The sequence below is a fragment of the Canis lupus genome, chromosome 3 (assembly GCF_003254725.2).
Source record: "Canis lupus dingo isolate Sandy chromosome 3, ASM325472v2, whole genome shotgun sequence".
In the NCBI taxonomy this organism is placed as follows: domain Eukaryota; kingdom Metazoa; phylum Chordata; class Mammalia; order Carnivora; family Canidae; genus Canis; species Canis lupus.
Genome location: NC_064245.1, coordinates 57,092,714 through 57,112,692, shown reverse-complemented (window position 1 = coordinate 57,112,692; position 19,979 = coordinate 57,092,714). Strand labels below are relative to the sequence as shown.

The 19,979-nt window shown below is 46.1% G+C and overlaps 1 protein-coding gene across 1 annotated transcript in view; it reads left to right on the top strand.

Annotated features, from left to right (window-relative positions):
- The window catches only part of ARNT2 (aryl hydrocarbon receptor nuclear translocator 2), a 148,377-nt gene that overhangs the window by 95,363 nt on the left and 33,035 nt on the right, over window positions 1-19,979 (top strand). The window contains 2 exon segments of the mRNA XM_025438116.3: window positions 16,166-16,242; window positions 17,624-17,758. Coding sequence (XP_025293901.2) covers window positions 16,166-16,242; window positions 17,624-17,758 — 212 coding nt within the window.

The window sequence follows — 19,979 nt, the reverse complement described above, 5'->3', positions numbered from 1 at the left end:
GCAGAAAGTAACCAAGACAAAATACACAGTGTTGGTAAGGTTCAGAAAAGTGGACACTTTGATGCACTGCTAGTGGGAATATTACAAGGCAGTACAGACCTTCTATGGATTAGTTTGGCAATATTACCAAATGCTTTAAAATGTGCGTTCCCCAACATGCAGGAGTTGCACTTCTAGGAATTTATTTTAGGGAATTGATCAAAGATGTGTATGTGTTACACATTTAAACATTATTTATAGGGATGCCTGAGTGGCTCAGTGGTTGAGTGTCTGCCTTTGGCTCAGGTCTTGATCCCAGGGTCCTGGGATTGAGTCCTGCATCAAGCTCCCTGAAGGGAGCCTGCTTCTCCCTCCGCCTGTGTCTCTGCCTCTGTGTGTCTCTCTTGAATAAATAAATAAAATATTTTAAAAAATAAACATTCCTAATAATTGTGAGATCACTAAATTAGTCTAAATTTCAGTGACAGAATTGGTTAAAAATAGCATGGAGTATCTATTTGATGCGATAGTGGATGACCACAAACTCGGCGTGCTTTCAAAGGACACTTAAGCATGAAGCAAAGTGAGATTCAATAAATGTCTCATAAAATACAGATGGACAGTAAGTAGAAGAAAAAGTGCTCAACCCTCTAGCAGTAAGAGTAATGCAAATGATAACAGAAATGAGATGCCATTTTCACCCCCTGGAGATGCAAAAATTGTAAAAGAGTGATAAATTATAAAAGACCGATTCTGATGGAGATTGGAAGAGCATGGGCTGATGGGAACAGGAATTGCTACAATCTTTTGGAAAAAACTATATAGCTCCCTGTGCTAACAATTAGTATGTGCACACCTGTTGACTATTCAACATCACTACTTTGAATTTATCCTATAGAAATAAAAGCATCAGCATATTAAAAAAAAGAATGAAGCAAAGTGCTAAGAGGTGAAGGAGAATAGCAGGCTATACAACGTAAACATCATGACCCCAAGTTTATTTTTCTTATAAGTGAGGAATGTATCTGTACATTTTTAAACTGTACATACAGTGTTAGCCATTGTTATTCCTGAGGAGCAGAGTATTGCTACTTTTCTCTTCTCTCTTCACTCCTGCCTTTGCCCAGTTTTTACGTGAGTTTTGTAATCAGAGAAAATGATGTTTTAAAGAAATCAGTCTGAGGGTGCCTGGATGGCTCAAATCAGTTAAGCATCTGACCCAGGATACTTAGCTTATGCCGCCTTGTTCTGTGGCTGATAATATGCTGTTCCTTGGTCGATAACTACATTCTTAGCACATATGATGCTGTGTGTGCGTCCCATGGAGATCTCTCAAGACCACGTGATGGCTGCATTCATTTGCCCACCCCACTGCTTAGCTCAGATCTGGTGCATAGTATGTTTCCTGAAGACTGGACAGATGGACAGATGGATTGATGGATGAAAGGAAGAAAGGAGAGAAGGAAAGGAGGGAAGAGACAGAATAGTTGACCTAGAGGGTAGATGTGGGAAATAATTTCTTGCCAGAATTTCCAAAGGCGTTGATACAATCTACTTTCCCAGAAATCTTTTAAGATGGAAGAGAGAGTCATCTGGCCTCAATGAGGTGGCCAGAGTGAGGTCATTGGCACGCTCACCCTAGGATAAGGTCATGGAACTGGAGCACTGGAGCAGTGACTCTCCCTCCGCTTGCATGGAGCCTTGTGAATGTTCTCGAGGAGTGCTGTCCCTGCACGCCCCAAGCTCCTTAATTATAAACGATGACATGGTTGGAAAGGAGGAAGTCCTAAGCACCAATGTTGCTAAGAATATCCACTGGCGACCTTGGAAATCTCTACAGGTGAGCAGAGGGGGTGCCAGAAAGGTGTCTTAGATGACCCGTGTGCGGCATATGCTGGCCGGCCGTGCCCCAAGAGCTCTGCCTGGGACCCGCTGACCACGCTGGGAACATGAGCACTACGGCGCCATCCCATGTTCCGAGCCCGTCTGTAACGCGGTGGCCTTCCCGGTTTGCCTTGCTGCACCGTGCACTATGTGGGTTTCGTTTGAAGTGTTGGGGTGTGGCAGGAAGAAAGAGCGAGGTTCCAGGGACAGCCCCCTCATCAGATCCTGTGCTGCTTCAGTCTGATGGGGCAGATACACTGTGGTCAGCAGAATCCAGGGGTGAGGAAGAAGTTGCACGTAATGGGGTGCACTTTATATCTCATGAGATATATTCAGAGTCAAAAGGAAATTCTGAAACTGAGAAGATGTCATTTCTTGCCCACCCCTGGTTGTTGTTGCCTTGCTACCTTGCATGTCAGACAGACATCCAGCTTTGAACCAGCAGCCACTTCGCGCAGGCCTCTCCTTCAGGAACTGTCCTCTGGCTACCTTCATCACCTAATGATCTGTGGGGGAGATGTCTGGAGAACTGGCAGTGTGTCTGTGTAGGAGAGCCAAGGTTCCACCCAGGGGATGGGGAGCCTGACCGGATCTGACCACTCCGTCTGGGCCCATGTGCTCAGGAGGGGGCCCTGGTGCTGGCACCCCTGTGTGCTTTCTCAGCCGTGAGGTTGGTGCTTTTCTTCACTTTGCTGCTGGACCATCAGAAAGCCTGGGCCACAGCATGCCAGAGGCTGGAGGTGACTTGGGGTTTTGGGCCAGGATGTGTAGGGGCCACGCCAGTGCTGTTATTTCACCAAACTGCTCAGCCCTCCAACAAGCTCACCCACAAAAGCCCCATACTTCTTGCACTTTGCTTGTTGAACACAGTGTCTTTGTTTGCCTTCATTTGAAAATCTCCCAAAGCCACTTTGTCTGAACTGAGGCTGCCGACTCACAAGGTGGTGGCAGGATCCCTGCTTCCTTTTACCCTGGGCCACCCTGACCTGTCCATGGTACATGAGCACATCAGAGATTGGGCTCCTGTTCAGGCCCTGGATCTGATGCTGGGTCAGACAGCAAAGCCGGGACCTGAGCTCCGAGATGCAGAGCAACAGTTGGCAAAGCCTCCTGGATGCTCCTTCGTGGCGAGGGCAAAGCCCCTGTTTTGGTGCCCCAGTGGAGGTTTTCCAGCTCCTGCTGTGGGCTGGGCACCTTGCTAAGTCTGGAGACCTTATGGCAGCTAGTCTGCCACAGGTCCTACCCTGGGAACTCACTTTCCAGTGGGGGAGACAGGTAGGCACGCAGGTCACGGCAAAGTACAGAGAGGGAAGCAGGCTGAGGGGAGAGCCCTTCTGCTGCGAGTGTGGAGCTTGGCTCCTCTGTCGTCCTTGCTGGGGCCAGCCCCACTGAAAGCCCCACAGGCAAGGAGAGAGTAACACCTGCGCAGAAGTGTAGACATGAAGAAAATGTAGAAATTTCCTAATTGAAAAAATACTCGGCAAGCACAGGGCTGCATGGATGAGGGCACAGGGTTTGAGTAATGACCATGGCTCCATTGGCGAGTGCCTGCCATGCACTAGGCTCCAGGAACAGCCCTCTGTGTGCTGCATTACATTATTTCATTTTTGCAAGAAACCCAAAGAAGTATTGGCCTGTTACCACCCTGTCCTACAGAGGAGCTGCCAGAGGATGCACACAGTGTCATTAAGTAGCTCAGCTCCTGGCCTGGCTGCGAGACTAGGCCTTCCTGATGCTCTCACCACAGTGCTCTGCTCTCTGCTGGTGGGAGGGGTGCTGTGCTGGCAGCTGTGTGCACTTTGCTGTGGCCACAGAGGATGATAGCTGAGTGGGCAGGAGGCCAATCCTGGGATCGGGGCCTCATGGGCCAGGCTGGGAGTTTGGATGCTGCTCTCCATCCCATGGAGCATCAGTGAAGGCCACTGAAGGTTTTTAGAGATCAATCTGCATGTTGGAGGAAAGTGGGAGGAACAGGGATGGGCCCAAAGGCTGGTGGACCGGAGGAGACTCACCCAGGAAGAAATTGTGATGTCGAATCGGGGCAGTGCTTGCAGAAGGAGAGGGGATATGGGATGCCAGAAAGGCAAGGTGCAGGCTGCATGCATGGCTGATGGGACTTGGACCCAAGACAATTCCAGGGTCCCCACACTTATGGATCCCACAAGACTGCCTCCCCTCACCTGTGCTAAGAGTGGAGATGACCTGGGGCTTTAGATCCATAACAGAGAGTTCAGGTATGTGGTCACTGTCTGACATCATCTATCTTGCAAGAAGGTGGTCACCCATCCCTGGTTGGCCCCATGGGCTGCATTGCTCACCTCATTTACTCTACACAGTGTCCCCTCCGTGATGTTATATCTTCCCTCAGTGGCAGGAGGAGCCTGTAGTCTCTTGCAAGAAGAGTGAGTGGGTGCGCCATCCACAATTCCTTGACTGTCTGAGCGATCCTCCCTGTGGCTCCCCCGTGGCTGCCCTGGAGGCTCCTGGGTCATGGGGCTCCCTCTCCAAAGAGGCCTGAGACAGGCTTTTGTTTTTCTTCCCTGGGCAGCCTGCTTCTCCTTTCTCCCACCGTGAGAGCTATAGGTTGTTTTGAGTTTATCCCTGGAATTCAAGACTTTCGCTCAGATGGCGTCCAGGGCAAGTCTGTTTTCATTCATCTCACTTGGTGTTGGGTGGGCCCTTGCAGCTTGCACACTCAAGTCTTTCTTCTCCATGGGGAAGCTCATTTGGATTTTTCCAGCTTGCCGCTGCTCAGCCTGCTTCGCTCACACCTGCAGCCATATCAATTTCCCGCGTCCACTCTCCCTGCCCCTTACATAGGTTTCTTTATCCTTTTCTCCCAAATTCTTTGGGCTGTTTCTCAGTCTGGATCCTCACCGTATGATTTCCATTTAATTTTTTTTTAACTCCACAATGGTATGTTTCATGTGAACTCAACACTTGCTAAATTAAAACTGTGCCTGTGTCTTTTTTGTAAATATTATGTCCTCTTGTGTCATGCCGGGTTGTTGAGTTTAGGGGTTTTTCCTCTCCTTTTTTTTTTTTTTTTTTTTTTTAATAAAGAAACTCTTTTTCGGGATCCCTGGGTGGCGCAGCGGTTTGGCGCCTGCCTTTGGCCCAGGGCGCGATCCTGGAGACCCGGGATCGGATCCCACGTCGGGCTCCCGGTGCATGGAGCCTGCTTCTCCCTCTGCCTGTGTCTCTGCCTCTCTCTCTCTCTCTCTCTCTCTCTCTGTGACTATCATGAATAAATAAATAAAATCTTTAAAAAAAAAAAAAAAAACTCTTTTTCTTTAGTGGGAGCACCTGCTATGATGCCTCCAGTCAGCCTCCTCTTTCTCTCATGCTTGTGATTCCACGGGGCTTGCCCTAGAGAGGCCACCATGTGCTTGTGCATTGTTGAGGCTTTGGATGGTCCCATTGCTGGCCATGTGGGTTCTGGTGCTATCTGTCACGCCCTGCCGAGATCAGGAGAAGAATGCTTCCCTTTGTTTTTACCTGACCAAGAGTTGTTTGTCTGTACCCAAGGATAGAGGTGGGGGCAGGAGATGAAGTCACAAATGGCCTTGATAGGATGCAGTGGCATTTGGCCACTATGCTACTTCTGGGAGTCGTAGGCCTTCTGGCCTGGCTCGCCCTCATGATTTGCCCCCATTCCTCACTAATCTCAAGCAACTGCAGCTAGAAGCTCATAGATTGGCCTTACTGGAGGTTCTTCCCCATGTAGCATCAGGTACAGGAGCTCATGTCTTGGTCAGCTCTTTCCTCCATCCCATCTTGTCCAAACCAGATACCCCCAAATCTCACCTTGCTCATCTGCTTACGGCTGACTCCTGGTTTCTGGTACTGATGCAGACTTGCTGTTGTCTCAGTCTCTGGTTGTTTCTGCAGTAATTCTGGACATTCAGGTTGTTTCTCAGATGGTCTTGGTTTCCTCTTCTGAGCTTCAGAGTTCTGCTTTGCAAAGTGGGGGATTCATTTCTTCAGAGTCACCAGCAGGAATGCTGAAATGCAACATACCTACAGGTCAGCATTTCCCAAAATATCTTCAGAGCTCACACCTCCCCAGAGACGCATCCATGAAACACAAATTCTGTGGTCAATAATGTGGGAAACTTCGTGTCCTGTTTTCCTCTCCTAGAGAAGCATTCTGAATTCTCCGAGAAGGTCTAAGTGATGAAACTTCTTTATCTTTGTTTAAACTATGCTTCCCAAATGTATTTGGCCAGAGAAATTTATTTTTTTTATTTTTTTATTTTTTTGCCTAAAACTTATGAGTATTCCTCAGAGAGTATCCTGGAAGCATGCTGTGAACAAGTGGCCCAAAGTGGTTGCAGCAGAAGGAGGTTGTTTTCTTCCCTGCCTTTGGCAGAATGCAAAAATATGTCTTAATTCACATGTGAAGATACAAGTCCCTGGACAAACTCCACCCAGCATTGCTAAAAAACAGGCCAACTTTCCATGAGTGTCTCTACACACGGTTAGCGCAACCCCGGGTGAGAAATGAACACACATTTCTGGCCAATGTGACGTTTCATCCCAAATAATGGTTTCCAGTTACATTTCATTTGTGTATTGACTCAGAATCTATTTCGACCTGGCGCTAGCAAAGCATGTTTCCAAAGGAAAAGTAACTGAACGGGGGGCAAAGTAAGTTTATGAAACCAATCAGGGAATGACTCAAATCTGTTAAAATGGCTAGAATTATCCTGGTCCACTTTGATAAATGTTGTGGCTCCTGCCAGAAAGAGTTCCCTCCTGACACTGTTCCTCCTAGCCCTGGCGTCCCTCCTGGGCTGCATGGCCCCCTCTCAGCCCTGTGCTCATCTCCCTATCCTAATACAAACCACATGGAATCGTGGTGACCTGGCTCTCCATGCCCCTGCCAGTCAGTGAGCTCCTTGAGGAAGGAGCTGGGTCTCTTACACTGCTGAATACCCAGGGTGGCCCTAGATACTCAGTGGCACTGAGGAGGAGCACACAGAGCATGTCAAATTTGACAGACCATGTGGCTGAGCTCCATGCTGGCATTTGGATCCACAGAATGTCAGAGCCAAGGAGAGCATCACCTCAGGCCAGCCCCTCCTCTGTGGCAGAGAGAGCACCGAAAGCCCCACAAGGCTGTGTATCTCTGCTGACCCCATCATCTGTCCCCTGCCCTTAACCACAGCCCAGACCCCACAGAGGAAACCTACTGCCAATCGGAGCTAGGCCACTGCAACAGGCCCTGTCTTTGGGTGAGTGCTAAGGCCACGTCTTTGGATCAGGGTCGCAGGGAAAGCAAGGACTGGTTGTATTGAGTTCTGCATGCCGGGTACTGTGCTCACCCAGTGCTCACTGCTATTCCCATTTCACAGATCATGGCTCTTATGAGTCCCTTTTCCTGAACTACAGAGAGGCTGGAGGTTCTGCTGTCAGTACGTGGTAAGAGTCAGGATTCCTGAATCCAGACTCTGGTCACTCCAGCACTGGGACCCTTAATCACCATCAAGACACTCTGTTTCTAAGAACTTGCCTCCTGATCTCAGGGTCATGAGTTCAAGCCCCATGATGGGCATGGAGCTTCCTTTAAAAATAAACAATCAAACCAACCAAAGACTTGTCTTCTGCTCCTGTTGGTGTCAGCCACCATGACCACTTTCCCTTTACAGTGTTCTTTCCTGGAACCAGTATGGCCACTTCGAGCATGCACTGGGAGGCCTCCAGAGCTATAGCCTGGGTTCCTGACATCCAGAGAAAACCTCATCACCACCATTTCAAATGTGAAGACAGTTTGTGTCTCCCTGTATTGGAGGGGGTACCCACAGAGCTCAGCTGCTGTGCTCTGAGATACATGCTCTGAAGGACACACAGGCCTCCTTTTGCTCCACTTTCTGAAAAGTCCCCAGAATGGGGTAAGGAGATACTGGCAGGTGAGCTCAGCCAATCTGTAGCAGAAAATTATCATATTCTTCTATCAAAAGTATTTACCCTTATATCATTCACCAGGATTCTTCCTTGGATGAGCTGCTCCCCAAAATAGATTTTGGGATGTGCTTTCACAGATGGAATAAGTGGCTCTGAAACTGGTGACCAACGGGGAGCCTTCTGAGGTTCTTTAGAGAGGGGACTTGAAATTGGGTGACGGCTGCACTATGGCAGGGTGGATGGAAGTGGCAACAGGGTGGACCACAGCGTGGGGAAGTGGGACGGGACTGGAGAGAGAGAGATGCTAGTCCAACGCTGCAGAGCACAGCGACAGGACAGGTGTGTGGAGGCAGCCCTGGGCCAGGGACCAGGGTCCACAACCAGTGCCACTGGAGGAAGGAGTAGCCTCTGCTGGGGTGGTGGTCCCCCTGAGGAAGGCACGAACACAGCCAGGTCACAGCCTGCAAGACGTAGATGGCCATGAGCTTGGGTTGCCAAGAATACAGTTTCCAAGGGGCCTGATGTTCACAGAGAGGAACACGGAGGCAAAAGTGGCGAGGCACCAGATGGTGAGGGGTCATGGCATGGTCGGCACGGGGCGGCTGAGGGGCAGGCTGTGGCGAGTGGTGTGCTAGCAGAGCCCTGCAGCGCAGAGGGACTGTGGGTGCCAGCCAGCACCCAGCGTGCTCAGGGCTGGCAGGGAGGGAGCAGCAGTACAGCCCTCAGTAGCCACGGGCACGGGCAGGAGGGCCAGCAGGGGGACAGCAGGACGTGGCCCCGCCCTCTCCACTGGGAGAAGGGTGGTGGTTGCAGAGTCTAGAAGCCCCCAGCGGAGTGTGTCATTGTATCCGTGAACTCTGTATGACTGAAGCTGAAAATCACCCTGAAGCCGTGCTGCTTTCCAGTGAAACCCCCATCCCCACCAGGGAAGGTGACAGGGCCTCAGTCTCACAGTGGGTGAGGCCCACAGCCCCCTCCTCCCTTTAGGGATGGCAGAGTGAAGGGAGGCCGAGGGAGGGGCTGTCCTCACTCCCGATGTCCCCGCTGCACCTCCATGCGGCCCTGGTGTCACTCTGGCTAGCCCCTCACTGGCTCCTTGCTGGCCAGCGCTCTGTTTACAGACTATGACTTATTGGAAACAAAGCTCTATCTTCTTAAGTCCAGGTAAAAGCAGAAGATACCCATTTACAACTTTCCTTTTAAGCAAAAGAAGATGCATGTTAATGTTCATGATTCAAGACCAGTTAATTTGGAAAGCAGTGTTGCAGTTCTGTCAGATGGTTTAGAATTAAACTTCTAGCATCATCAGGTACACTCTCCCTCAGTTTGAGGGCCAAGAGGTAGAGTTCTGATGTCTGGATTTACATACGCCATACTCGGGGTCCAGGAGTTGCTGGAGAATGAGGAACCACCTCAGAAAACTTCCCAAGTGTGTGAAGCCCACCCTTTTAAGTACCAAACATCATGTGCTGGGCTCTTTTATCCTGGTATCTCTATTTTTTTTAATGGCTATGACAAAACCAGCCCATCTTCATTAAAGAAATTTGAAAGGTCTATAACAATCTCTAAAATTATAGTAAAATTCACCCACAAACATTTAAAAAAATTTTTTAAGTTACGAACTAAAAATAAGTCTCCCTTCCTACCCAGGACTCACCTCCAAGAACCAACTGATAACACACCAGTGCCTTTTATTCTAGGTATTTTTCTATATAGAGAAACAGTTGGAGCTCATGTTGTATATTTAATTACATAGGCTGTTTTTTAATGTATCATGGATATCAGAAATATGTTTCCAAGTCAGTACATATAGTGCTACTTCATTCTTTAAAGTGGCTGCACAATATTTCATCAGCCAGTCCTCAAACGGGAGCACTGATGTTGTTTTCAGGTTGGGGCTCCTGCCCAGAATGCCCTTGTATGTGATTCTCTACCCACAAGTGCTGGTGTTTCTGCAGGGTCATCTCAGCATTGGTAGAGCAATGACATAGGTCCCTTCTCGTAGATATCACCAAATTTACCCTGCAAGGCAGGACGGGAGTGTGTCTGTTTTCCCACTTTCCTACCAAGAATGATTCCATTCTTTTGTAATTTTTGCCAGTTGGATAGTATAGGGGGGAAAGGACATATTTCCAATTGGGTTTTCTTCGTTAACAAAGTTGAATGACTTTCCTGAGTATATTTGACTCTTTGTATTTCCCTGCACGTTGCTTGTTCATGCTGTGTGCCCATTTTCCTGTTGGGTGATGTGTTTTCCTCATTTACTTAGAGGACATCTTTATAACATTATGAAGATTAATCCTCTGTTTCCTATATGTTGCAAATATTTTCTTCTAGCCTGACATTTAGCTTCTCATTTTGTTTGCATTGTTTTTGTTGCATAGAATGAATGAGGGATACAGAATGAGCTCTCATCTTTCTCTGCTGATTGAGAGTTCTTGTGACAGAGTTCCAGAGCTGGACAGAAATTAAAAGGACAATTTAAAGATATCTTCAGGGCTTTTCAGCCCAGTGCTATCTCCCCTATGACTTGTTTTATTGGTGGTTTGTTTTGGTGCATTTCTTTTTATGCTCCATAGGATCCACTGCCCTCAAATCCACCTGCTGGTGGCTGGCACTTGTGCCTGTTTTTATCCTGTCCACAACCAATCACAGACTGTTGTTTCCCATCCTTCTGCTCTAGACAACCAAGCACCCCAACTTGCCAGTATCCTGCATTAAAGGAAATAAAATAGGCTGTGAGTTGGGCACTGGCAGCCTTTTTTGAGAGCGGAGTGCATGGGCTGTAGTGAGTGGCCTTTGGGACATCTATGAGGAAAACATAGAAACCTTGTTCTGGTTGCTGAAATGACAATGGGTACTTTCCAGATGGATGAGGTACTTTCATAAGCTTTTGCCTTACATGAGAGACATCCTGATGGCATGGGTGCTCAGAGCCTGGATGTCACATGTAACTGTGCCAGACTCACCGAGGCACCATGCTGCACCTCCTTCCCCGAGTGCCATCCCAGAGCCATCTGTTTCCAGGGCCTCCCAGTCCCACCAAACACACACCCAGTTCTCATGAATCCTTTTCCATAGAGCCTTCACCAGGATTCTGCTGACTTCCTAGCCACTTCGTTCATGTCATGTTGTACCTATTATAGCTTTCTTGTATCTGTTTTCTCTGCATTTTTGTAATATTTAAACTATTTAATATTTAAACAGAGCTCAGAGCATCGTAGGGAGCTAGGGAGTGTTTGGTACCTACATCTCTCTTTGCATCTCCCACTCAGACACCCTGCAGTACCAGGAAGTACCCAGATTTACCAGTATCAGTAAAGTTTTTATGTAATCATTATTATTGAAAGAATTTATGAAACTTTGTCATAAAACACTAAGAAAACAGAAATGGCAAATAGGTTTTATTTTATGGCCCACTCTGACTAGCTGTTTTGGATCTGCTTCTGTAATTAGTGGGAAAGAAGCCCATGCTCAATTAGTGATGCTTGTCATGGATACAGGACAGTGTTCTCTTGGTTCATGTGCTGTGTCCGTGTCATGGCTAACCTACTAGGAAGGGGAGGAGTAGACATACAATATTCATAGAAGGCATTATAGGTTGAATTGTGTCCTCCCCAAATTCATGTGTTGAAGTCCTAAGCCCGAGTATTTCAGAATTTGACCTATTTGGATATAGAGTCCTTGCAGATGTAACTAGTTAAGTTGAAATGAGGTCACACTGAATATGATGGGTTCCTAATCCAGTACAACTGGTGTCCTTATAAAAGGGCAAATCAACTACTGGTATAAAGGAACTCATCCTGAGCAACTTTTGGTGAAGGATGAAAATCAAATGAAACCCTAATTACAAACAAACTATTTTGTATGTAGCAACTGTGACCCCACTCCATCTAGAGACTTAGGGCACATGGCCAGTGTTTGAAAGAAAGCTGTGGCTTGAAAAACTTTCATTATTAAATGCAGAAAAACTAGGAATTTAACTTACAAATTGGGAATTTAATTTATGAAAGTAGAACTTATTTGAACTATAAACCAGAAAAATAGTGACAAAATACTATAAGCAAACTAAGAAAATGGAATTAGTGAAAATAAAAATGAAAAAAATTTAATTTTTTTAAAGATTTTATTTTTTATTTATTCAGAGAGAGAGAGGCAGTCACAGGCAGAGGGAGAAGCAGGCTCCATGCAGGGAGCCTGACGTGGGACTCGATCCCAGGTCTCCAGGATCACACCCTGGGCTGCAGGCGGCGCTAAACCGCTGCGCCACAGGGGCTGCCCCTAAAAATGAAAAAAATTAAATTTGAAAACAAAAGTATTGCCCTAGTGGTGAGTAGTTCTTCATGAAGACTTGTGAGAGAAAACATCAGACAGGTCTAATTCAATTTTTAAAAAAGAAATACCCATTTATGAAGATAACAGCATTGCAGCGTATATGCTAAAAGCATTAACATGAGATATATAGAAGTACTTAAACTACAAAATAATATGGAGGGACACAAATGATCCAGCTACCTAGAGCATCACACATAGTCTTGATGCAAAGGCTTAGCATTATAAAGATTTTGGTTTGTTCCAAACCAGTGTATAGATCTGATACAATTTCAATAATTGTCCCAATGAGATTTCTTTTAAGTGAAAATTAATTCTGAAATTCATATGGGCCAATAAATACAAAAATAGCCAACAAAATCTTGATAAAGTACTAAGAAGTAATTGCCATACCAGACATGGAAATATGTATGTTAAAGCCTGAATAATTAAAATGTGATATATTGAACTTAAAAATCAAACTATTGAACAAAAAGACCTAAAAGAGACCCAAGTCTCTTTAGAAATGTGCTGTGTGGGGCGCCTGGGTGGCTCAGCGGTTGAGCGCCTGCCTTTGGCTCAGGGCATGATCCCGGGATCCCGAGATCGAATCGCACATCGGGCTCCCCACAAGGAGCCTGCTTCTCCCTCTGCCTGTGTCTCTGCCTCTGTCTCTCTCTCTCTCTCTCACTCTCTCTCATGAATAAATAAAATCTTAAAAAAAAAAATAGAAATGTGCTTTGTGATGAAGGAAGCATTTTCAGTTAGTGGGGAAAGGAAAAAATTAGTCAGTACATAGTTTGAGGACAACTGACTAATCCTTTGGAAAACATGAAGTCAAACATATCAAAAATAAATTTCAGATTTATTAAAGATAAATATGAGGCTTTCAAAGTACTCTATGAAAACATGGGTGAATGTTTTCCATAACCGTAGGGTAGAGATCATTTCATAGAATGAGCCCCAGTGGCAAAAACCACAGAGTAAAAACTGACAGGTTTAATTGTACTTTAATAATATTCTATATAAAAACAAATAGACAAAATACAGAAAACACACTTAAAAAGGAACTTGTATGGGATATGTATATTCTTTTTTTTTTTTAAGATTTTGTTTATTTATTAATGAGAGACACAGAGAGGCAGAGACAGGCAGAGGGAGAAGCAGGCTCCAGGCAGGGAGGCCGATGTGGGACTAGAACCCAGGAATCCGAGATCACGCCCTGAGCCAAAGGCAGGCGCTCAACCGCTGAGCCACTCAGGTGTCCCTGGACCTGTATATTCTTAATATGTAAAGACAGTTTCAGAATCTGTGAGGAAAAAAAACCCAAACAGATCTTCGTACAGCAAAAGCCTGTGCAGGCTGTCCACAAAAGACGGAAAATAAATATATATTCTAACAAAATAAAAGCAAAGCAAATATAACCAACAGTAAAGTACCATTTATGTTCTTTGAGCCACCAATTTCACTTCTAGGGATTTTTATCCTCAAGATGTCCTCGTTGCACTAAAAGGCTTTGTCTGGAAGGGTGTGCATGGCTGCTTTACTTGGGTGAGCAGGAAGCTGCGATCCCACACCATGAAGAACCGTAGAGATGGGGTCGGACGAACCACGGTCCGTCCATACAAAGGAAAAATGAAAAACAGATGTTTTAACACATTGAAAGGCTTTCCCAATAAGTTCTAAAGTTTCCAAAGCAGGACAAAACAATGTAAGAAAGGAAAGACATCTTATTATACACATATACACACAATAAAGGGCATAAAGAGAATTAGCATCATTAAGGTTAATTTTAATATTTATCTTTTATTTAGTTCCTAAACTTGCTCCACTAAGACTGGACAAAAGTATACCAAAATGTCACCTTTGATTTTTTTTTCCATGGGGCTTTTGGATGGCTCCTTACTTCCCTCAGTCCCACCTCTTTATTTTTTTCAGAATCCTTTTTTTTTTAGACCGGCTTTGTTGAGATATAATGCACATATCCTAAAATCTTCAGTAAACCCAAACTTCCTTAAAGGACCAGGGTTCTTTACATGCCTGCATTTACTGCAGCTACACCAACTACACCCATTTCAAGCGTGTAGTTATCTGGATTTTGGTACATTCATGTGTTGCATGTGTTTTGCATGTGTTGCATGACAGTTTTCAACTGTCACAATTAAAATTAGGGTATTTTTTTTTTTATCACCGGCAACAAGAAATTACATACGTGGTAACAGGTAGCCCCCTTCCCCCCACACACACACTCTAGGCATCCACTCTCTGTATCCATGGACATGCCTGGTCTGGACATTTCCCATGGACTCATGTACTGTGTGATCTCCTGTGTCTGGCTTCTTTCATTCAGCCCCATGTTGTTGAGATTCATCTGGGCTGTAGTGCACATCAGCACTTCTTGTTTGTGGCTGAGTAATAGTCCATTGTATAGATTTGCCCCATTTTGTGTATCCGCTCATCAGTGAATAGATATTAGGGTTGTTTCCACGTTGGGGGGCTGTTGTGAATAGTGCTACTATGAACGTTCATGCTCATGTTTTTGTGTGGGCAGATTTTTTTATTTCTCTTGGACATCCACCTAGGAGTGGAACGGCTGGGTCATATGGTGGCCCAGTGGTTAACCTCATGACACAACTACCAGACTGTTTTCCAAAGTGCTGGCACCATTTTACATTCCTGCCAGTGGTATACGAGGCTCCAGTTTCTCCATGTCTTTACCAACACTTGTTATTGCATTTTTTTTTTATTAGTCATCTTAATAGGTGTGAAGTGGTATCTCAGTGTGGTTTTGATTTGCATTTCCCAATGATTCATGATGTTGAGTATCTTTCCATGTGCTTATTAGTCATTTGTATGTCTTCTTTGGGGTAACATTCGGATCCTTTGCTCATTTTTACTTGGGAATATTTGTCTTTTTGTTGTTGGGTACTAAGTCAAAGCCATTTTTAAAGATCACATGTTACTTGAGAGTATTGTGCAAGTAACCCTTGGAAAATATAGAGAAAATACACGTATCAGGACGGTAACCTGAAGATGGCTCAGTATCACCTTGCCAGAGATGCTGCATCAGAATAGAGCATGATAATGAGTCTTTCCTCCTGCTGATGCCAGCATTTGCCCCTGCCTCCCTGCACTCCTCTACACCCTCCTCCCGCAGGTTCACCTGCAGTTAGATCCTGGTGGTGGCTTGTCAGGGATCAACCTCGGCCACTCAAGAAGCTTGTACCATGGGCAACCCTATGTCAGGCTCCTGCACAGAGCAGAAGACTCTTCCTTGACCAAAGAACCCTGAGGACTATTTTAACCAAATCCTGCCTACCCAGAGCATTGGTTTTCTTTTCTTTTTCTTTTTCTTTTTAGGATTTTATTTTCAAGTAATTTTCCAACGTGGGCCTGGAACTCACAACTCCAAGATAAAGAATCACATGCGGGCAGCCCGGGTGGCTCAGTGGTTTAGTGCCGCCTTCAGCCCAGGGCCTGATCCTGGAGACCTGGGATTGAGTCCCACGTCGGGCTCCCTGCATGGAGCCTGCTTCTCCCTCTGCCTGTGTCTCTGCCTCTCTCTCTGTGTGTGTCTCTCATAAATAAATAAATAAAATTTAAAAAAAAATAAGAGTCACATGCTCCACCAACTGAGCCAGCCAGGCACCCCAAAGGGCACTGGTTTTCAATGCTCAATAACCTTCACTTGTATCTCTTTTATCACCCTTGTAAATGAAATATTTATGGAACCAGAAACACCCACTTACACTTCTTACTGAGATTTCCTTTCTAGCTAAATGTTTTGGCCACATTTTGCAAGTAAATAAATGAATAATTTGCATTTCATCATTTCATCTCCCTTAACCTCCTCTGCGTCGTGCACAGATGCAGATGACCCCGCCCCCTGAAGTTACCAAAGATGTCAGGCAGCTCAAGAGGAGCTGGGTGGGAGCGGGTGCTGGTTAATGCATTGGCTCCCTTCCCAGACCCTGAGCGGTCCACATGGACCTGTATTTTGGGTTGCATAAAATCTTGGGTACTTGTGCCCCTCTGCCACCTGTCTTGGGTTCGTTGTTGATGACATTGACTTTTCTCTTTTCAGGAATGACCATCCCTGAGGAGGATGCGGATGTGGGGCAAGGCAGTAAGTACTGCCTTGTGGCAATCGGAAGACTCCAGGTGAGGGGAAGGGCATGGCCCTTTGCACATTCTGATGGGGGCTTGCTGTGCCAGAGAGCGCAAGCACACGGGTTTGCCTCTTCTGACCCCTGTGTGCCCAGCGTTCTCGGGGCTTTGGGTCCCTCTCTGGACAGCTTCAGCTGGATCTGGGAGAGCACAGGCTTCAGCTGGATCTGGGAGAGCACAGGGAGGCACACTGAGCAGCAGGGTGCCCCCACTCGGTCCACCCCCCACTCGAGTGCCAGCCACAGCAGCATCGGCTTCTGCTTCCATGGCAGCTGCCAGACTGGCTGAAATGCTTCCCCTGGGTCCTCAGGGTGAAGCACCAACTCTTCCTCCAGCCTCCTCCCTCCTGTCCCCTGATGCTTGATTCCCAAAGCCCTCCTCACTGTTTCCGCAGACCCTGCAAGTGCTTTCCCACCTCTCTGGGCTCCACAGGCTGTTTCTGAGGCCTGGTGTTTCCTGCTCCTCTTTCTTCCTCCTGAAATTTCTCCTTTTACCTCTATCTATTTTGGCCTCCTCCAACATCCAGCTGAAGGGACTCCTCTATCCGCATAGTCAGGATCATTCTCTCTTCCCTACACTCCTGGTGTCGGGCTCACAAGTCTATTGTCCTTCCTTAGAGTCTGTTCTCTTGGTTGAGCGCATGCCCCTCCCCGCAAAGCCCTAAGAAGCCACATGGGGAATGTGTCTTTAATCTTGTGACAGTTGCATGTACTACATAGTGTCTGTAGAGCCCGTGGGCTCAGCATCCAGCGCATGCAGTAGACATTCAGGCAGCTGGACCCCTCATTCCCCCTGGGGCACCGCCAGCCTTCCCCTGCTGTTGACAGGGGATGCAGTAAATGCATCTCAGAGGATGCTAGCCTATCACACTCCTGGTTCCTAGGTTCTACCACCTTCAGACAAATGAGTGAGTAGTTTCATTCACCTGTGATGAACACTGCTTGTTCCTTACAGGTGGGTGAAGAAAGAACAATGGGGTACATTCGCTCCACAAGTGTGTACTTCCCAAATATTCTGACCATCCTTAGTAAGGGGAAGGTGGGTACTGATGTCTCTGAGCACCCAACTACGTGCCAGGCATCGTGCCGGGGTCGGCATGCAGGATCTCTTTGAACCTCACCCGACCCTGAGAGATTACAGGACTCATTATTCCTGTTGACTGAGAGGATATCGAGGCTCAGAAGTGTAAGGGCCCCCAGTGCTAGTTAGTAGAAGGTGTGTCCAGGGCGCTCGGAAAGTTTTAGGCTGGGTGCAAGAATGACTCAGAAGGATCCGGAAAACTGACTCCACGTGGATTCCTCCCGTGTCCGTCTCTCCTACCGTCCCCACCTCTGTCTCTGCCAGAACCACCTCAGTGTGGATGCCCCCCTTCCAGGTGACCAGCTCTCCTGTGTGCATGGACATGAGCGGGATGTCAGTGCCCACAGAGTTCTTATCTCGGCACAACTCAGATGGGATCATCACATTCGTGGACCCGAGATGCATCAGCGTGATCGGCTACCAACCGCAGGTGGGTGGCTCTGAGCTCTTGGCACTTGGCTAGAGGTTTAACTTCACTTAAAATGTGCTGATCTTTCTCATCTGTTCAAGATACAGCTGAATGACGGCATAAAAATCCAGATTCCTGCCTGGAGGGAGGAATGTCCTTCCAAAGCAAGGAAGATGTTACAGGTGGCTGCACTGCTTAAAATTAACTCTTCAGTTTTTGCCCTGACCATCCTGATTGTTCACAAAGCAGCGTGAAGGATGGGGCTAGGAGGACAGGGCTCTCAGATCCATTAACTTAGATGACACCAAACACAGCCTCTCCTTCTTGGGAACTAAGAAACAATATGAACATGAAAGAGTCTGAAAAGTCTTGAGGACAGATGTTCGCGTAATTTTGCTGAATCCCTTGTTTTTCAAATGTATTTAGCACCTGCGTTTATAGGGGGTGTATTTTCAGGTCTTTATTCTAGACCTTTTTTAAAAAAAAAGTCAGCATCATGAGAAACACAAGAAGGCAGGAGAAATTATTCTAGATGAAGATAACCCAAAGAGAAAAATCACAGCATGCAATGTGAGAGCCTTCGGGGGTCCTCGGTCTGAAGATGTGTAGCCAGAAAAGACATTTGGGCGATAATTGAGGGAATGTTAATATTATGGAATATTGGGTAATTTTATCAAATAACTATTTATAATATTTTTTTAGGTGTAATATGGACTCTTAGGTTTTTGTAGGATGTCACATTTTTGAGATACACACTTCAGGGACAAGTGCCATACTGTCGGCTACTTGCAAATTATTCAATAAGAGCTTTTTCAGTGTGTGTGTGGGTATAAAAGATATTCTATTTATATATACTTTGATGTTTTTCATTTATATATATTTATATTTATATACACATGAAAAAAAGCATGCATGTGACAGTCTAGGTAAAGGATATTCAGGTGTTTATCACACGATCCTTTCAACTTTTCTGTAGATTTAAATTTCTTCCAAAATAAAAAAACATTTTAAAAAGGAAAGATAGAGGGACACCTGGGTGGCTCAGCGGTTGAGCATCTGCTTTTGGCTCAGAGTATGATCCTGGGATCCTGGGATCGAGTCCTGTATCAGACTCCCTGCAGGGAGCCTGCTTCTCTCTCTGCCTATGTCTCTGCCTCTCTCTATGTCTCTCATGAATAAAAAAAAATCTTAAAAAAAAAAAAAAAGGAATGAGGAAAAAGATCCCTGTTCTAAGAAACAAAATTTGGGATATGTTGATGTGGGTACTCCAAGCACACATGTTATTTTAGAACTAGAAGCAGTCTGGGGCATCCAGCTGGCTCGTCAGAAGAGCACAGGGCTCTTGATCTCAGGGTGGATATTCGGGACCCGTGTTGGGAGTAGAGATTACTTAATTAAATAAACTTAAAAAAAAAAAAAAGATCTAGAAAGCATTGAAATTGAACCATTCGCATAGTTCTACATCTCTAGATTCATGTGAACTTGAGATTCTTGGAAGAAGTGAGGGGGGAAGTTAACAGTTTCCCAAGTCACCGTAACTGTGATGGCAGAGTATTTCCAGATCTGTTGACCCACCGGCACCTTCCATGAGCGTCTGGATGCTTCTTGGCACACAGACAAGACCTCCTTCCCACTGTCCAGGTCAGCCTCCGCTGAATCATTGCTGATGTGGGTTCTGGTCAATGAACTCGTTTCAGTCCTTTGCCACCCAGAGCACGTCCAACTGGACCACTTTCCTGTCACATGTGTATTGCTGCCTTTGCCGGTTGATCTTATCCTGGTTGGTTCTTGTCTTGGGCTTTTGCTAGGTCCTTTGGAAAAAAACAAAAAAACAAAAACAAACAAACAAACAAACAAAACGGATGAAGGTAGACAGTGCGAAGCTTCTGTCCAGCAGTTATTTGTCGATACCAGCTTTTATCTGGCCATGAGAGAGCTCCTGTCTCCACATTTAAACAGTTCTGGTTTTCATGGGCAGCACATCTGTCCTATCACTTGCTTGATTTTTATGTTTATTAAAATATCTTTACTACAGGGCAGCCCGGGTGGCTCAGAGGTTTAGCGCCGCCTTCAGCCCAGGGCATGATCCTGGAGACCCGGGATTGAGTCCCACGTCAGGCTCCCTGCATGGAGCCTGCTTCCCCTTCTGCCCCTCTCTCTCTCTCTCTCTCTCTCTCTCATGAATAAATAAATAAAATCTTTTTTAAAAAGATATATTTACTACAGTTTGCCTCTGCAAAGG